Below are 11436 nucleotides of genomic sequence, written 5' to 3' on the forward strand. Positions count from 1 at the left end.
ATTTTAAAAGGCTCCTACCAATATGATTTCGACTTGTCGTCCTTGTCTTTGTCCAAGTTGTTGGTAGAAATCAATGGATCAGGAAGGTTGAGTTTTTTGAGCAAATTACACGGGTTGTTTGATCAAAATTTAACGGTTATAAACAAAGAATCCTTTTAAAAATTTTAATAATTGTAGCCGTTAAATTTTGATCCAACGAACAATATGATTTGCTCAGAAAGCTCAACCTCCTAAGCTCATGAGAGATCCTGATCCAATTTCTACATCACCACAAAGAAAAAGACAAACTTACTCCGCTCCACCTGTATTATATATATTCCCAAAGATTCTTCCCTTTTGTTTGAAATATATTCCCGAAGTGCAATTTCTTTTTCTATTATTCTTTTCTTTTCTTTTCTTTTCTTGCCCTTCTCATGTGAACTTTTTTAATTTTTTTATTCTAAAAAAGACAAATCGGTGGTTTTGCTATAATAATTCACTATTTTAGATTTGGAAGACTATAAACATTTCAGCATTTCCTAACCACTATCGTTTAGTTCACCATCGTCATGGTTCGAATTCAAAACTTGTTGTGTGGACATGTGAACTTTTTTATAATTTTTTTCCAAATGTTAGACAAAGTTGGTCTATATATCAATCAATGTATCCACTAATCTTTCGATATGGCATAATTGAAGCTATCATGTGGGTGCAGAAAATTTGAGGTAATATAATGATTCATCCCAACTTTTTTTAATTACGATGCAATTTTTTATTTAACAACTAATCTTTCCTCAATCTACGCTATCATGATACCAACATCACATAATGACTTCCATTGATCTCTTTTACCACAAGGCTTGGCTCCCCTAACTTTTTCACTAAAATATTGCTGCTAATACTCGAACACTCGAATTTTAAGTTCTATGTTGAATAAGGTAATTGATGCAGAGCGCAACGAAAATAAACGAAATAAAATGAAATGAGAATTGAAATTTAGTTTTCACTATTTCTTAGTGTAAGAAAATACTTAAAAACTCCGAAAGAGCCCGTTCTAGCACTATTCTACAACCACAGATAATTAGAAACAAAAGCTGAACAATCTCACAGGAGAAAGGCACAAAAACACAAAGAAAACACCCTAAATATTTCCTTCAACAAAAATGTCCAAATTTTCACCCATCTTCCAACAAGAAGTGGGATATAAGCACTTGTAAGTTACATTCATAATTTGAAATTACAATTAAATTAAAGTCACGTAAAATTGAAAGTTACATAACTAAATTAATTTGATAAGCCAAAAATGCCTCAGCCTTTATTATGCTGCAAATACATATTTTTATTTCACGTCCTGCATTAGTATTGAATAAGTTAATTTGAACTCGACGTTTCTCGTTCTTTGAATATTGTTGATGATAGTACGTATAGTACACGTTATTTATGGAGGCAGATTCTCTGCCTTTCCACTTCTTGGACTTTTCTGTTTTATGTGATTATGGTTAAGTTACGTCAATATTTTATATTAATTTTTTTTATAGAGATAATAAGATAAAAATAAATAGTAATATAAAATATTAACATGACTTAACCGTAACCATACAAACAAAAAGCACGAAAAGTGAGAGGATAAAGAATCTGCGTCCGTTATCTCTCTACGCAATACATGATGTGCTACATTCCAAAAAGTAATTCCATGTATCGAATAGTGCCAAAAAGACCTTCAAACAAAATAATTAGTGTTTCGAGAGAAGAGGGGTCGCATTGGCAGGTCGCACCGACTTTTTTTTTCTTTCCATATTTTGACTTCCAATAGATCTCTCTGTATTCTCTACATTTCATCTTGGTAACAATTTGAGTTACACTTTACCCCAAAATTAGAATTTTTACCGGTCATGACTTTTAAGAAGCATCTGTTATTGTTTTTTGCAGATGGATTCTCGAACGAGAAAAATGATCCAACGACTTCAAAAAAATTGAACAAGAAGTCGTATGAAGTGAAAATCTCATGTACTATTCTGTAAAGTGACAGTAATTGTGATTTATCTATCAACTTTTCCACTATCACTACTAAATAATCAAACCATGGCTTACATAAAGTTATCAAAGTATGCTTAACTGTTGGATTTGAAATCGAATATATACAATACAAGGTATGAAAATATGTATATTATTAGGCTAAATTGTAGTAAAGGTCCCTAATTTATATCACGAGTTTAGTTTTCGCCCCTGAACTCTACTAATAGTTTCTCTTATCCTCGAATAACGTGATTTGTTGCACTAGTAGTCTTTTTCGTTAACCTTATTAATTTGAGGGATAAAGTAGGAATGTCATCCAAAAAATCTGAAAATGATTTTTTTTTCTTTTTTTAAGAGAAAGACTTGGCTCCTTAAGGATTGAGGAAGAACTTGTCCCTAAAATACCTAGTGACCTATTTACAGAACTTCGTGCTTATGGTATAAACTTTTTAAGGATTGATTATACGATCTTAGTTTTAATTTATTTTTTGCAGATATGATCTTTATATAGTGATTTATGATATGAACGATTCCGATCATAAGCATGAAATTCTATGAATAGGATACGAAGTATTTTGAGGAGGAATTCCTCTTTAACCTTAAGAAGCCAAGCTCTTTTCTTTTTTTTTTTAAATAAATTAATTTTTTTTTACGAAAAGATCATTATACCCTTAAATTGACAAAAAAGAAGACAAATTTGATGGAATGACTATTCATGCAACGCAAAATGGGAGGACAAGTGCCGAATTGACAACTTATCCAATTTTTGGGCCAATCCCCCTTTTGTACTACCAAAAATGAATTATGTGTTACTATCACAACAGAATCGGAATTCCAAATCTGTATATATATAATATTATATTATATATCAACTTTATATGTGTTACTATCACAATTACTTCAGCTCTTGATCAATGGACTGTAATGGCAACACTTGTTTCAGTACACACCACAGCGACACCTAATTATTAATTAAATCATGTTTGATTGACATTTAGATTTTCATCTCCAAAGTTTGCGTCTGCATTACCTATCATCAATTGTATAATCATTTCTCTCTATTTTTTGCTCAATGAAGGAAACAGAGAGACGTAGGTAAATAGTCGCCTACGACAATTGTTCCTCATCTTTAATTCAATTGGATCAACTAAAAATTCATAGTTATTAGTTTCTTAACTCGTCAAAACTTACAACTATAGTCGTTTTCGTCAATTCTGTTAGAACTGTCTTTAAAATGAGTCACGTGCCACGTATGTGAGGATAAACTAAGGGGCAAATATGAAAAACCAAATGAAAATATTATAACAATGTTCAATCAACTACAACGCAATTGGAGAAATGATATTCTAACTTTAATTCAATTAGAGCAATGGTCCCTCAACTTTAATCTAATTGTAGCAATGATCCTTCTAACATAACTCATTTCGACGAAATTGACAAAAATCATAATAACTGCACGTTTTGACGAATTAAAGGACTTTATGGACAAAAAGTGGACTTTATGGACAAAAAATGGACTTTTGAGGTTACTTTGTGACACAAGGCAGACAAGTAGGAGAATAAAAGGGGTTAATGTGTGCCATTATCTATAGGTTTGCTTGAAAAACAAGAAATTAAAAAGGAAATCAAACAGATGGGATCAGACTTGTGGTCATGAGATGCTAAAATGCCTATGTGAGTCTTTTCGACTTTCGAAAAAGACGGACAACCATGGCTTGCCACAAATTGTTCACCTTTTTAAGGAAAAAAAAAACAGATGGGAGTTCAAAAATCGCAAGAAAAGAAAAGAAAAGAAAGTGGTAAATGTGCTAGCTGGAGGAGAGATTTTTCAATGTGACTGACATACAAGGTGGTACACCATGTTTCGCTATACAAATAGTGTAATTTGTTTTTTCAAAAAGTTAATAACTTAAAAAATAAAATTTTTTATCACTTACATAAAAACACGTGATATACCACTCGTATTCCCGTCATATTTAAAAATTTCTCCAGCTGGAGGAGAAGAAATGCAAATGTGTAGTCGAGAGTGAGGAGACAAAAACAGGAGGGATTGGGGGAGGGATTGACCGGAATTAGGGATAAGAGAATTGTCGGCTGTCCTTTCTTTCCCCATTGGCCCCTAGCTTTGGGCCCCAATATTCATCTAGTACAGGCACCATGTGATCATTTTGCTTCAAATGACCAAAATAACCCCCGTGTAATTGTACTTTTGGTGACCAATAAAACAAAGGTTTCTTACATGCAAAATTTTAAGCTTAATCAAGTTAGTTAAATGAATGTGGTCTCCTCTTCTAAATTTGAATTTCATCTCCTTAAACAAAATTTGAATTCTATCTCATACGTTTCGAACAATTTAATGAACAACGACAAAATAATAAGATGACCCACAAAGAAGGGTCAAGGGTTTTGGGCATGTAGCTCTCCCCGTACCCCCTTCCTCGAGTAATTTTTGTGTGAGGGATGCCCTACCAAAATCGGCTTGAAGCTCTTTCGTTACCAGTGAGCCGACATCGATGCCTGTTGGTCACAACTACTACCAAATATGTAGACTATTGTTTGTATCAAATTAAGCACACTTTATTTCATTAGAGGTTGAACTCCAATAGGTAATATCAAATCTCAAACGAAGAACACACCAAAATTTTCTTCCAACGATTGTTGCGTCTGAAAATTTTAATCTACACTAGGTTGATGTTTCCTCACCATTATTTTTTTTTTTCTAGTTACTTTCATTACATTTTATTGTAGGATTGAGAATTGTTTTGGAATGCCAATAATAATTCTCTCAGTATTTTGTAACTAATGATGTTTATTCACTTTTTATAATTTAAGGGGTATTGCCACTTAGTATTACGATTTAGTTGTATTCCTTTTCACTTGTAAGCGAGATGTTTTAGGTTCGAATCTCGTTAAAAGCGAATTTGAATCACATTATTGTAAATCTATTATGAGACTTAATCCAACCATTTCCTTCCTTAGTGTAGATAATATCGTTTATTAAAAAAATAAAATTTAAGGGGTATTAACGTCTTTCAACAAAATCATCAAATGTTAGGAGATGTTGGTAACCGGGTTATTGATATTGACAAGAAAAGGGACCATTATCTGACACACAGCAAACCCAAACGGCGTCGTTTTCTCTTCACTCATTCACACAATGAATTGAATCAGTGCTTTCAGGGCTTTTGCTTTTCAACAGGTAAGCCTTCCTCTGGCAGTTTGCACAGCTGAACCACACCAAGAGAATAAAGAAACAACCAAACATACCTCCAAATAAATAAATACATATAATTTTATTAATCAAAGAAAAAATTTATATAAAGACGTCGAGAGACGTTGAGTCACACAATAAGCTGATTATAATTAAGTATTGAATTTATTGTTCACAAAAGTTAAATCCTCGTTTATAAGAATCAAACTTGCGACCAAAACAAATAATAAACTCGTCATTCATAATTTTTTCGCTTATATATACAGATAAACATCATAATTCATAAAAATCAATCCTTAGACTCAAATAAATTTTAAACTCGTTATGTTATAAGTACATATAAATTGAAGAAAGTTGAGATTTTGCTACAAAGCTAATGATAATATAATAGTAACTGAACCTCTTATAACCTCTTGTAAGCTTTCCCCTTTCACCGTTATATTGTGGTATTAGTAAATAATTATTTTATGTAGAGATCAATAAATGAGGTTTGGTAGAGGGTATTTTAATGTTAGAAGGAGCTGTTCATGTAGTTGGTGTCTACAATGATTATTGGCTCGTAGAGAGAGAAAGTGAAGAGTACAATATTCCATTTTTGCTGCTCTCAATCTCAACACTTTACTTTTGTATATCATTTCACGTTCCTCTTCTATCTTCATCTCCTTCCCTTTTAACTGGTTTACTGTGCTTTTGCTCCTCTAAACACTCGGATTTGTTCCTCTCTCTCTCTCTCTCTCTCTCTATACTCTCTCTCTACACCCATCTGAGTTAACAGCTTGTAGGTGTGTGGGGTATATGGATTTTTGACTTCAGAGGAGAGCTTCCCACTGTCATATACTTTGGCTTTTGCTTCAGCTTCTTGCTGTTGTTTAAAAAAAGGTGCTTTTCTGCTTCTCTTTTTGCTTTTCCCGATTATTTTCTTTGTGCAAATTAGTATTCCCTCTTTGAACACTCCATCAAGCTTCTTGTTACACCATCACTCTCTGCTTTCTAATTTTTAATTATTTTCATAGTTCCCATCTCTATTATTTGGTAGTTTAGTGGGTTATACATGTGATTTGTTCAATCTTTTGGATCATCACTCTGCTGACTGTTCCCCCTGTTTCTGCTCACTTCAGTGGGGTTTTTGCCAGATTTGGGATCTGGGTTTTGCTTAGATTTGGGTTTTCATAGTGTTTCTGGTGTTTTTCTAGTGAGATAAAGCAAGTTCAGAGGAGGGATCATGGCAGGCGGAGGCGGCGGCGGAGCTGCAAAAGTGGATGAGCCACAACCACATCCACCAAAAGAACAGCTACCCAACATTTCTTACTGCATTACAAGTCCACCTCCATGGCGTGAGTGCCTCTAATCCCACATTCAATAATTATTTTACTTGTTTTGCTATTTGGGATTCTAAATTTCTAAGCTTTTTTTCACGTATTAATGGTATTGTAAGATACATGGCGGATCTTTAGTTTCTGGGTGTGATTCTTTTGGATCTTTTTGGTATATCTGAAGCGGGTGTTAGATCATTCCACTCTTTAATTTATTTATTTTGTTAGATCATTCCACTCTTTAATTTATTTATTTAGGGCACGAGATTCCTGTATTTTAATTGTTGAAAGTAGCTTTTTCTTTGGTAGATACCACTTTTTGAAAAGGATATAGAAAGTCGAAATTCTATGTGCTTTTGTTTTTCTAAAAGAAATTTACTTTCTTCTTCCCCTTCTTTCCTTTTTTTTATTGGAATTGCGTTTCTGGAGGGATTTGTTTTAATCTTTACTATATTTTGTTTATTGCTTATTTGTCTATTCTTTGCTTGGGTAGCTTTACTGATTAAGTGTTAGTGCTATTTTTGGGAACCCGGTATCTTGTTTTTCATTAGTCGGAAGCTAAGATTCTATCATGGCCGGATCTCTAGTCAAACTGATTCCCACCAAATTAGCATTCGGCTATGGTTTCTCGAATCTCTTTTCGGCTTGGCAAAGCACTTCCGTTACTCTTTGGTAATGGTTCTCTAAGTTCTGTTTTACCGCCTTTATATGTTAAGGAATTAAAGGAATTCGATTTGAACATGTCACATTTCAGATATTGGGTAGTTTTAATTTTGTAGTGCAGTTGAACGTCATTACTCTTAAATCCTGTTATTACTTAATTTGTTAGTCATAAATGATTTAACAAAATCACGGCTCATTTTTGGTCCAGCCGATGCCATTCTCCTTGGTTTTCAACACTACCTTGTGATGCTTGGAACTTCAGTTCTCATCCCCAGTGCTCTTGTTCCCCAGATGGGAGGAGGAAATGTAAGATCCAAAGAACTTTTTGCACAAATTCTAATTGACATAAGCCATATATTGTACTTTTCTTCAAAATCGACCAACGGTATATATGTATAAACATGTCTCTCGCTATTGTTATAGGAAGAGAAGGCCAAGGTGATCCAGACCCTGCTTTTTGTTGCTGGTTTGAACACATTGCAACAGACTTTGTTTGGGACTAGACTACCCGCAGTGATTGGAGGGTCGTATACGTTTGTCCCGACCACAATTTCCATCATATTAGCTGGTCGATTCAGTGATAGTCAAGACCCTATAGAGGTTTGTTCTGAAGTCCATCCCGTTTCTTTTGAAGTCATTTTATAAACCTAATTGTTTGTCACCTGGTGCATAACAAAAGGATTCATCAGGTAACTGTAGTTGTTTTTGATATGTGTCAAATGAACTTGCTGGAAGGCATACACTAAGTGCTGATGTACCACTTACTAGTCTAGAACAGTAATTGTTTTCTAAATTTTAAAGGGAAGATGAGTTTTATGCATTCAAATATCGACAATTCTCATGCTTATCTGCACAGACTTTACTGTAGGCTTGCAGCTTGTGACTATGTTTTAATGTCTTTCATTTCAGAAATTTAAGAGGACAATGCGGGCAATCCAGGGTGCTCTTATTGTTGCTTCAACTCTTCAGATAGTCTTAGGCTTCAGTGGCCTTTGGCGTAATGTTGTAAGGTTGGTTCTAAATAAGTGGCACTCAATTGTGGTTGTTAGAAAAATTAGTATGGTACTTGTGAGATTCATACAGAAATATTTCAGTTTTCTTGCTAAGCTTAAAAGGTCATGGTGATTAAAGCTCTACAAAAAAATTTCTTCAGGTTTTTAAGCCCACTTTCAGTTGTTCCTTTGGTAGCAATGGTTGGTTTTGGACTCTACGAGTTAGGTTTTCCAGTGGTAAGTGTTCTTCTGAGATGTGTATGGGTGCATAATTATGGTGAATAATGTTCTGACAATTATTTCTTAATGCTTCTCCTGGATATTTAGCTTGCCAAATGTGTGGAGATTGGACTGCCAGAGCTTGTCATTGTAGTATTTATTTCTCAGGTGATGGTCCTTAAACGTGTTTGAATCCTTATATTATGTCTCTTGCCTTTGTGGCTGTTATCTTGGTAACCTTAGGGAAAATTATTCTTGTAAGGCTAATATTGTTTTTGCAATGTTGATGCAGTATATGCCCCACATAATTCACAGAGGAAAACCTATATTTGATCGTTTCGCTGTCATATTTTCCGTGGTGATTGTGTGGATATATGCTCACCTACTCACTGTTGGTGGAGCATATAATGGTACCGGCCCAAAAACACAGACAAGCTGCCGTACTGATCGTGCTGGACTTATAAATGCTGCTCCGTGGTTAGTATGAAATGTGTTCTTAATACAGTTTTAACAGGAATTTAAGACATATTATGATGTTTAAATCCTTGATTTGCCTTCGTTAAATAGTAAATATTTGGTCACTAGCATGGCTTACGTTTTGATTGGTACCAACATTTGTTGGAAATGAATCCTTATTAGAATCTGGGTTTGCAGGATTAGAGTTCCATATCCCTTCCAATGGGGAGCACCTTCCTTTGATGCTGGTGAAGCCTTTGCTATGATGGCAGCGGCTTTAGTTGCACTTGTTGAGGTTTGTACTCCTTACCTTCTTGTTCTCTTAAACTGATATTAGTTGATAAGCCAAAATTCATAATCTTCATTACTCTCTATTAATTGATAAAACAGTCCACTGGTGCTTTCATCGCTGTGTCAAGATATGCTAGTGCAACTCCAGTGCCACCTGCTATTCTGAGCCGTGGAGTTGGTTGGCAGGTATAAAGCTTATCTATGTGTGAATTTTATTTTTCTACGATTTTCTTCAACATAAACTTCTCTGATGCTTCCAAACCTGAATGTGCATCAATCTATCAATGCTATCTTTCCGTTATACTGAAGAGCAAAATATAATGCAGTTGTATTTTCTCTCCCTGCATATTGGATTCAGTTGTGCATTTTGAATTGTCGAATGATCATGCTCTCCCAAAACACTTCGTGCTCGTGTAAATAATTGTGTAAATGCTTTTCTCAGGGAGTTGGCATTCTGGTTTCGGGCTTGTTTGGAACTGCGACTGGATCCTCAGTATCTGTGTAAGACTCTCAATAGTAAACATTTATGCTTTATAAACATCCTACTTCATCAAGTGGAATTTAGAGTTTCTCCCTTAGTTCTGAGACTTCCCTTTGTCTCTGAACAGTGAAAATGCTGGTCTTTTGGCGTTGACGCGTGTTGGCAGTCGAAGGGTTGTGCAAATATCTGCTGGTTTCATGATATTTTTCTCCGTTCTGGGTAAGTTATTAACATATGAGGTATTCTGATTTGATTGTACATTATAATTTATGTAATGGTGGCAACTATTTGCGACTGTTTTGTTTCTGTTACTCAACATTTCATCATTGTACAGGCAAATTTGGAGCACTCTTCGCGTCGATTCCAGGGCCAATCTTTGCTGCTTTGTACTGTCTGTTCTTTGCATATGTTGGTATGTCCAGCTCATTTGACATGTTCTAGCAGACATAGATGGCTCGTTCATTTTTATATCAGATTATTATATGATGTATTTATTCCATTTAATCATGCATTCACAGGTGCTGGAGGTCTTAGCTTTCTTCAGTTCTGCAACCTGAACAGCTTCCGAACAAAGTTCATATTGGGCTTCTCTATCTTCATTGGCTTGTCCGTGCCACAGTACTTCAACGAGTACACCGCCATCAACGGATACGGTCCAGTCCACACAGGAGGAAGATGGGTATGCAACTATTGTAAAAAACCCGTATAGATTTCCTTGAATCATGCAATTATTTGCTATGATCTTCACTAACATAAATGCTCACCTGTTTTTGGCAGTTCAATGATATGATCAATGTCCCTCTACAATCAGAAGCTTTTGTCGCAGGCTGCGTCGCATATTTCTTGGACAACACGCTGCAACGAAAGGATAGTTCAGTTAAGAAAGACCGAGGTAAAACGTGGTGGAACAAGTTCCGGTCCTTCAAGGGGGATTCAAGGAGTGAGGAGTTTTATTCGCTACCATTCAATCTAAACAAGTACTTCCCATCCGTATGAAGAAGCTCGTGGTTCGGAGTTTTTAAAGGGGAAGCGCGGTTACGGTGTGTACTGATATCCATCCCAAGCTCTCGATAACTTATCTGTGATTCCTCTGTTTCTTTGCTGATATATAAGATTTATCTTTCCCTAAATAGGATGTTGTTGTAGTTCGTAATTCCAACTGGGGGTGTCGATTAAAGTTAGCACTGAAGCAGTTGTGTGCTCTCCAATTTTATTTCATTTTTTCATATGTTTGATGTTACTATTCACTGTCTCAAAGACATCTGGAAATTTGGTGGCACACTCTGAATGTCAACACTTCCTTGATCACGTTAGGAAATTGTAGTCTTGACAAGCGTTCCCGCTTAACATAACCATGTTCCGTAAGCGAGTCTAAGGTCTTCGATTTTTTAGTACGCTTTTGTGTATACGTCGAGATTCTTGATCGTTGGATCCTTGTTCGCGGAATTCGCGAACAAGGTTATCAAATATGCTACTGATTTTTCATGACTTAGTGTGCATTTACACGAAGATTCAATGTCTTGCATTTGCATGTGTTGGCCAGTTAACTAATACCATAGAATTGTAAACGCGGGCGTATCTACATTAACTAAAGCGAATGTGCTCCTCTCAATAAAGCGCATATGTTGGTTAGTTAACTACGTTAACTAAAGCGCATTTGTTGGTTAATTAACTAATACCATAGAACTGCAAACGGGGGCGTAACTACATTAACTAAAGCGAATGTGCTCCTCTCAATAAAACCGAGACCAACTTCCACTTTCCACATGGAACTATAGAAGTGGGCGTAGCTACATTAACTAAAACAAATGTGCT

At 35.3% G+C, this 11436-nt stretch overlaps 1 protein-coding gene across 2 annotated transcripts; it reads left to right on the forward strand.

The window, feature by feature from the left end:
- The first annotated feature begins 5684 nt into the window (after positions 1 to 5684).
- On the forward strand, positions 5685 to 10929 carry LOC103437749 (nucleobase-ascorbate transporter 6-like). Of its 2 annotated transcripts, XM_070823038.1 has the most exons (15): positions 5685 to 6085; positions 6400 to 6540; positions 7391 to 7488; positions 7606 to 7782; positions 8092 to 8192; positions 8336 to 8411; positions 8502 to 8561; positions 8686 to 8870; positions 9048 to 9144; positions 9240 to 9326; positions 9583 to 9641; positions 9749 to 9840; positions 9956 to 10033; positions 10140 to 10300; positions 10399 to 10929. In XM_070823038.1, the coding sequence occupies exons 2-15, from the start codon at positions 6429 to 6431 to the stop codon at positions 10615 to 10617; spliced, it is 1602 nt and encodes a 533-aa protein (XP_070679139.1). In that variant the 5' UTR covers positions 5685 to 6085; positions 6400 to 6428; the 3' UTR covers positions 10618 to 10929.
- The last annotated feature ends 507 nt before the right edge of the window (positions 10930 to 11436 follow it).

This window comes from Malus domestica, chromosome 06 (assembly GCF_042453785.1).
Source record: "Malus domestica chromosome 06, GDT2T_hap1".
Classification (NCBI taxonomy): Eukaryota; Viridiplantae; Streptophyta; class Magnoliopsida; order Rosales; family Rosaceae; genus Malus; species Malus domestica.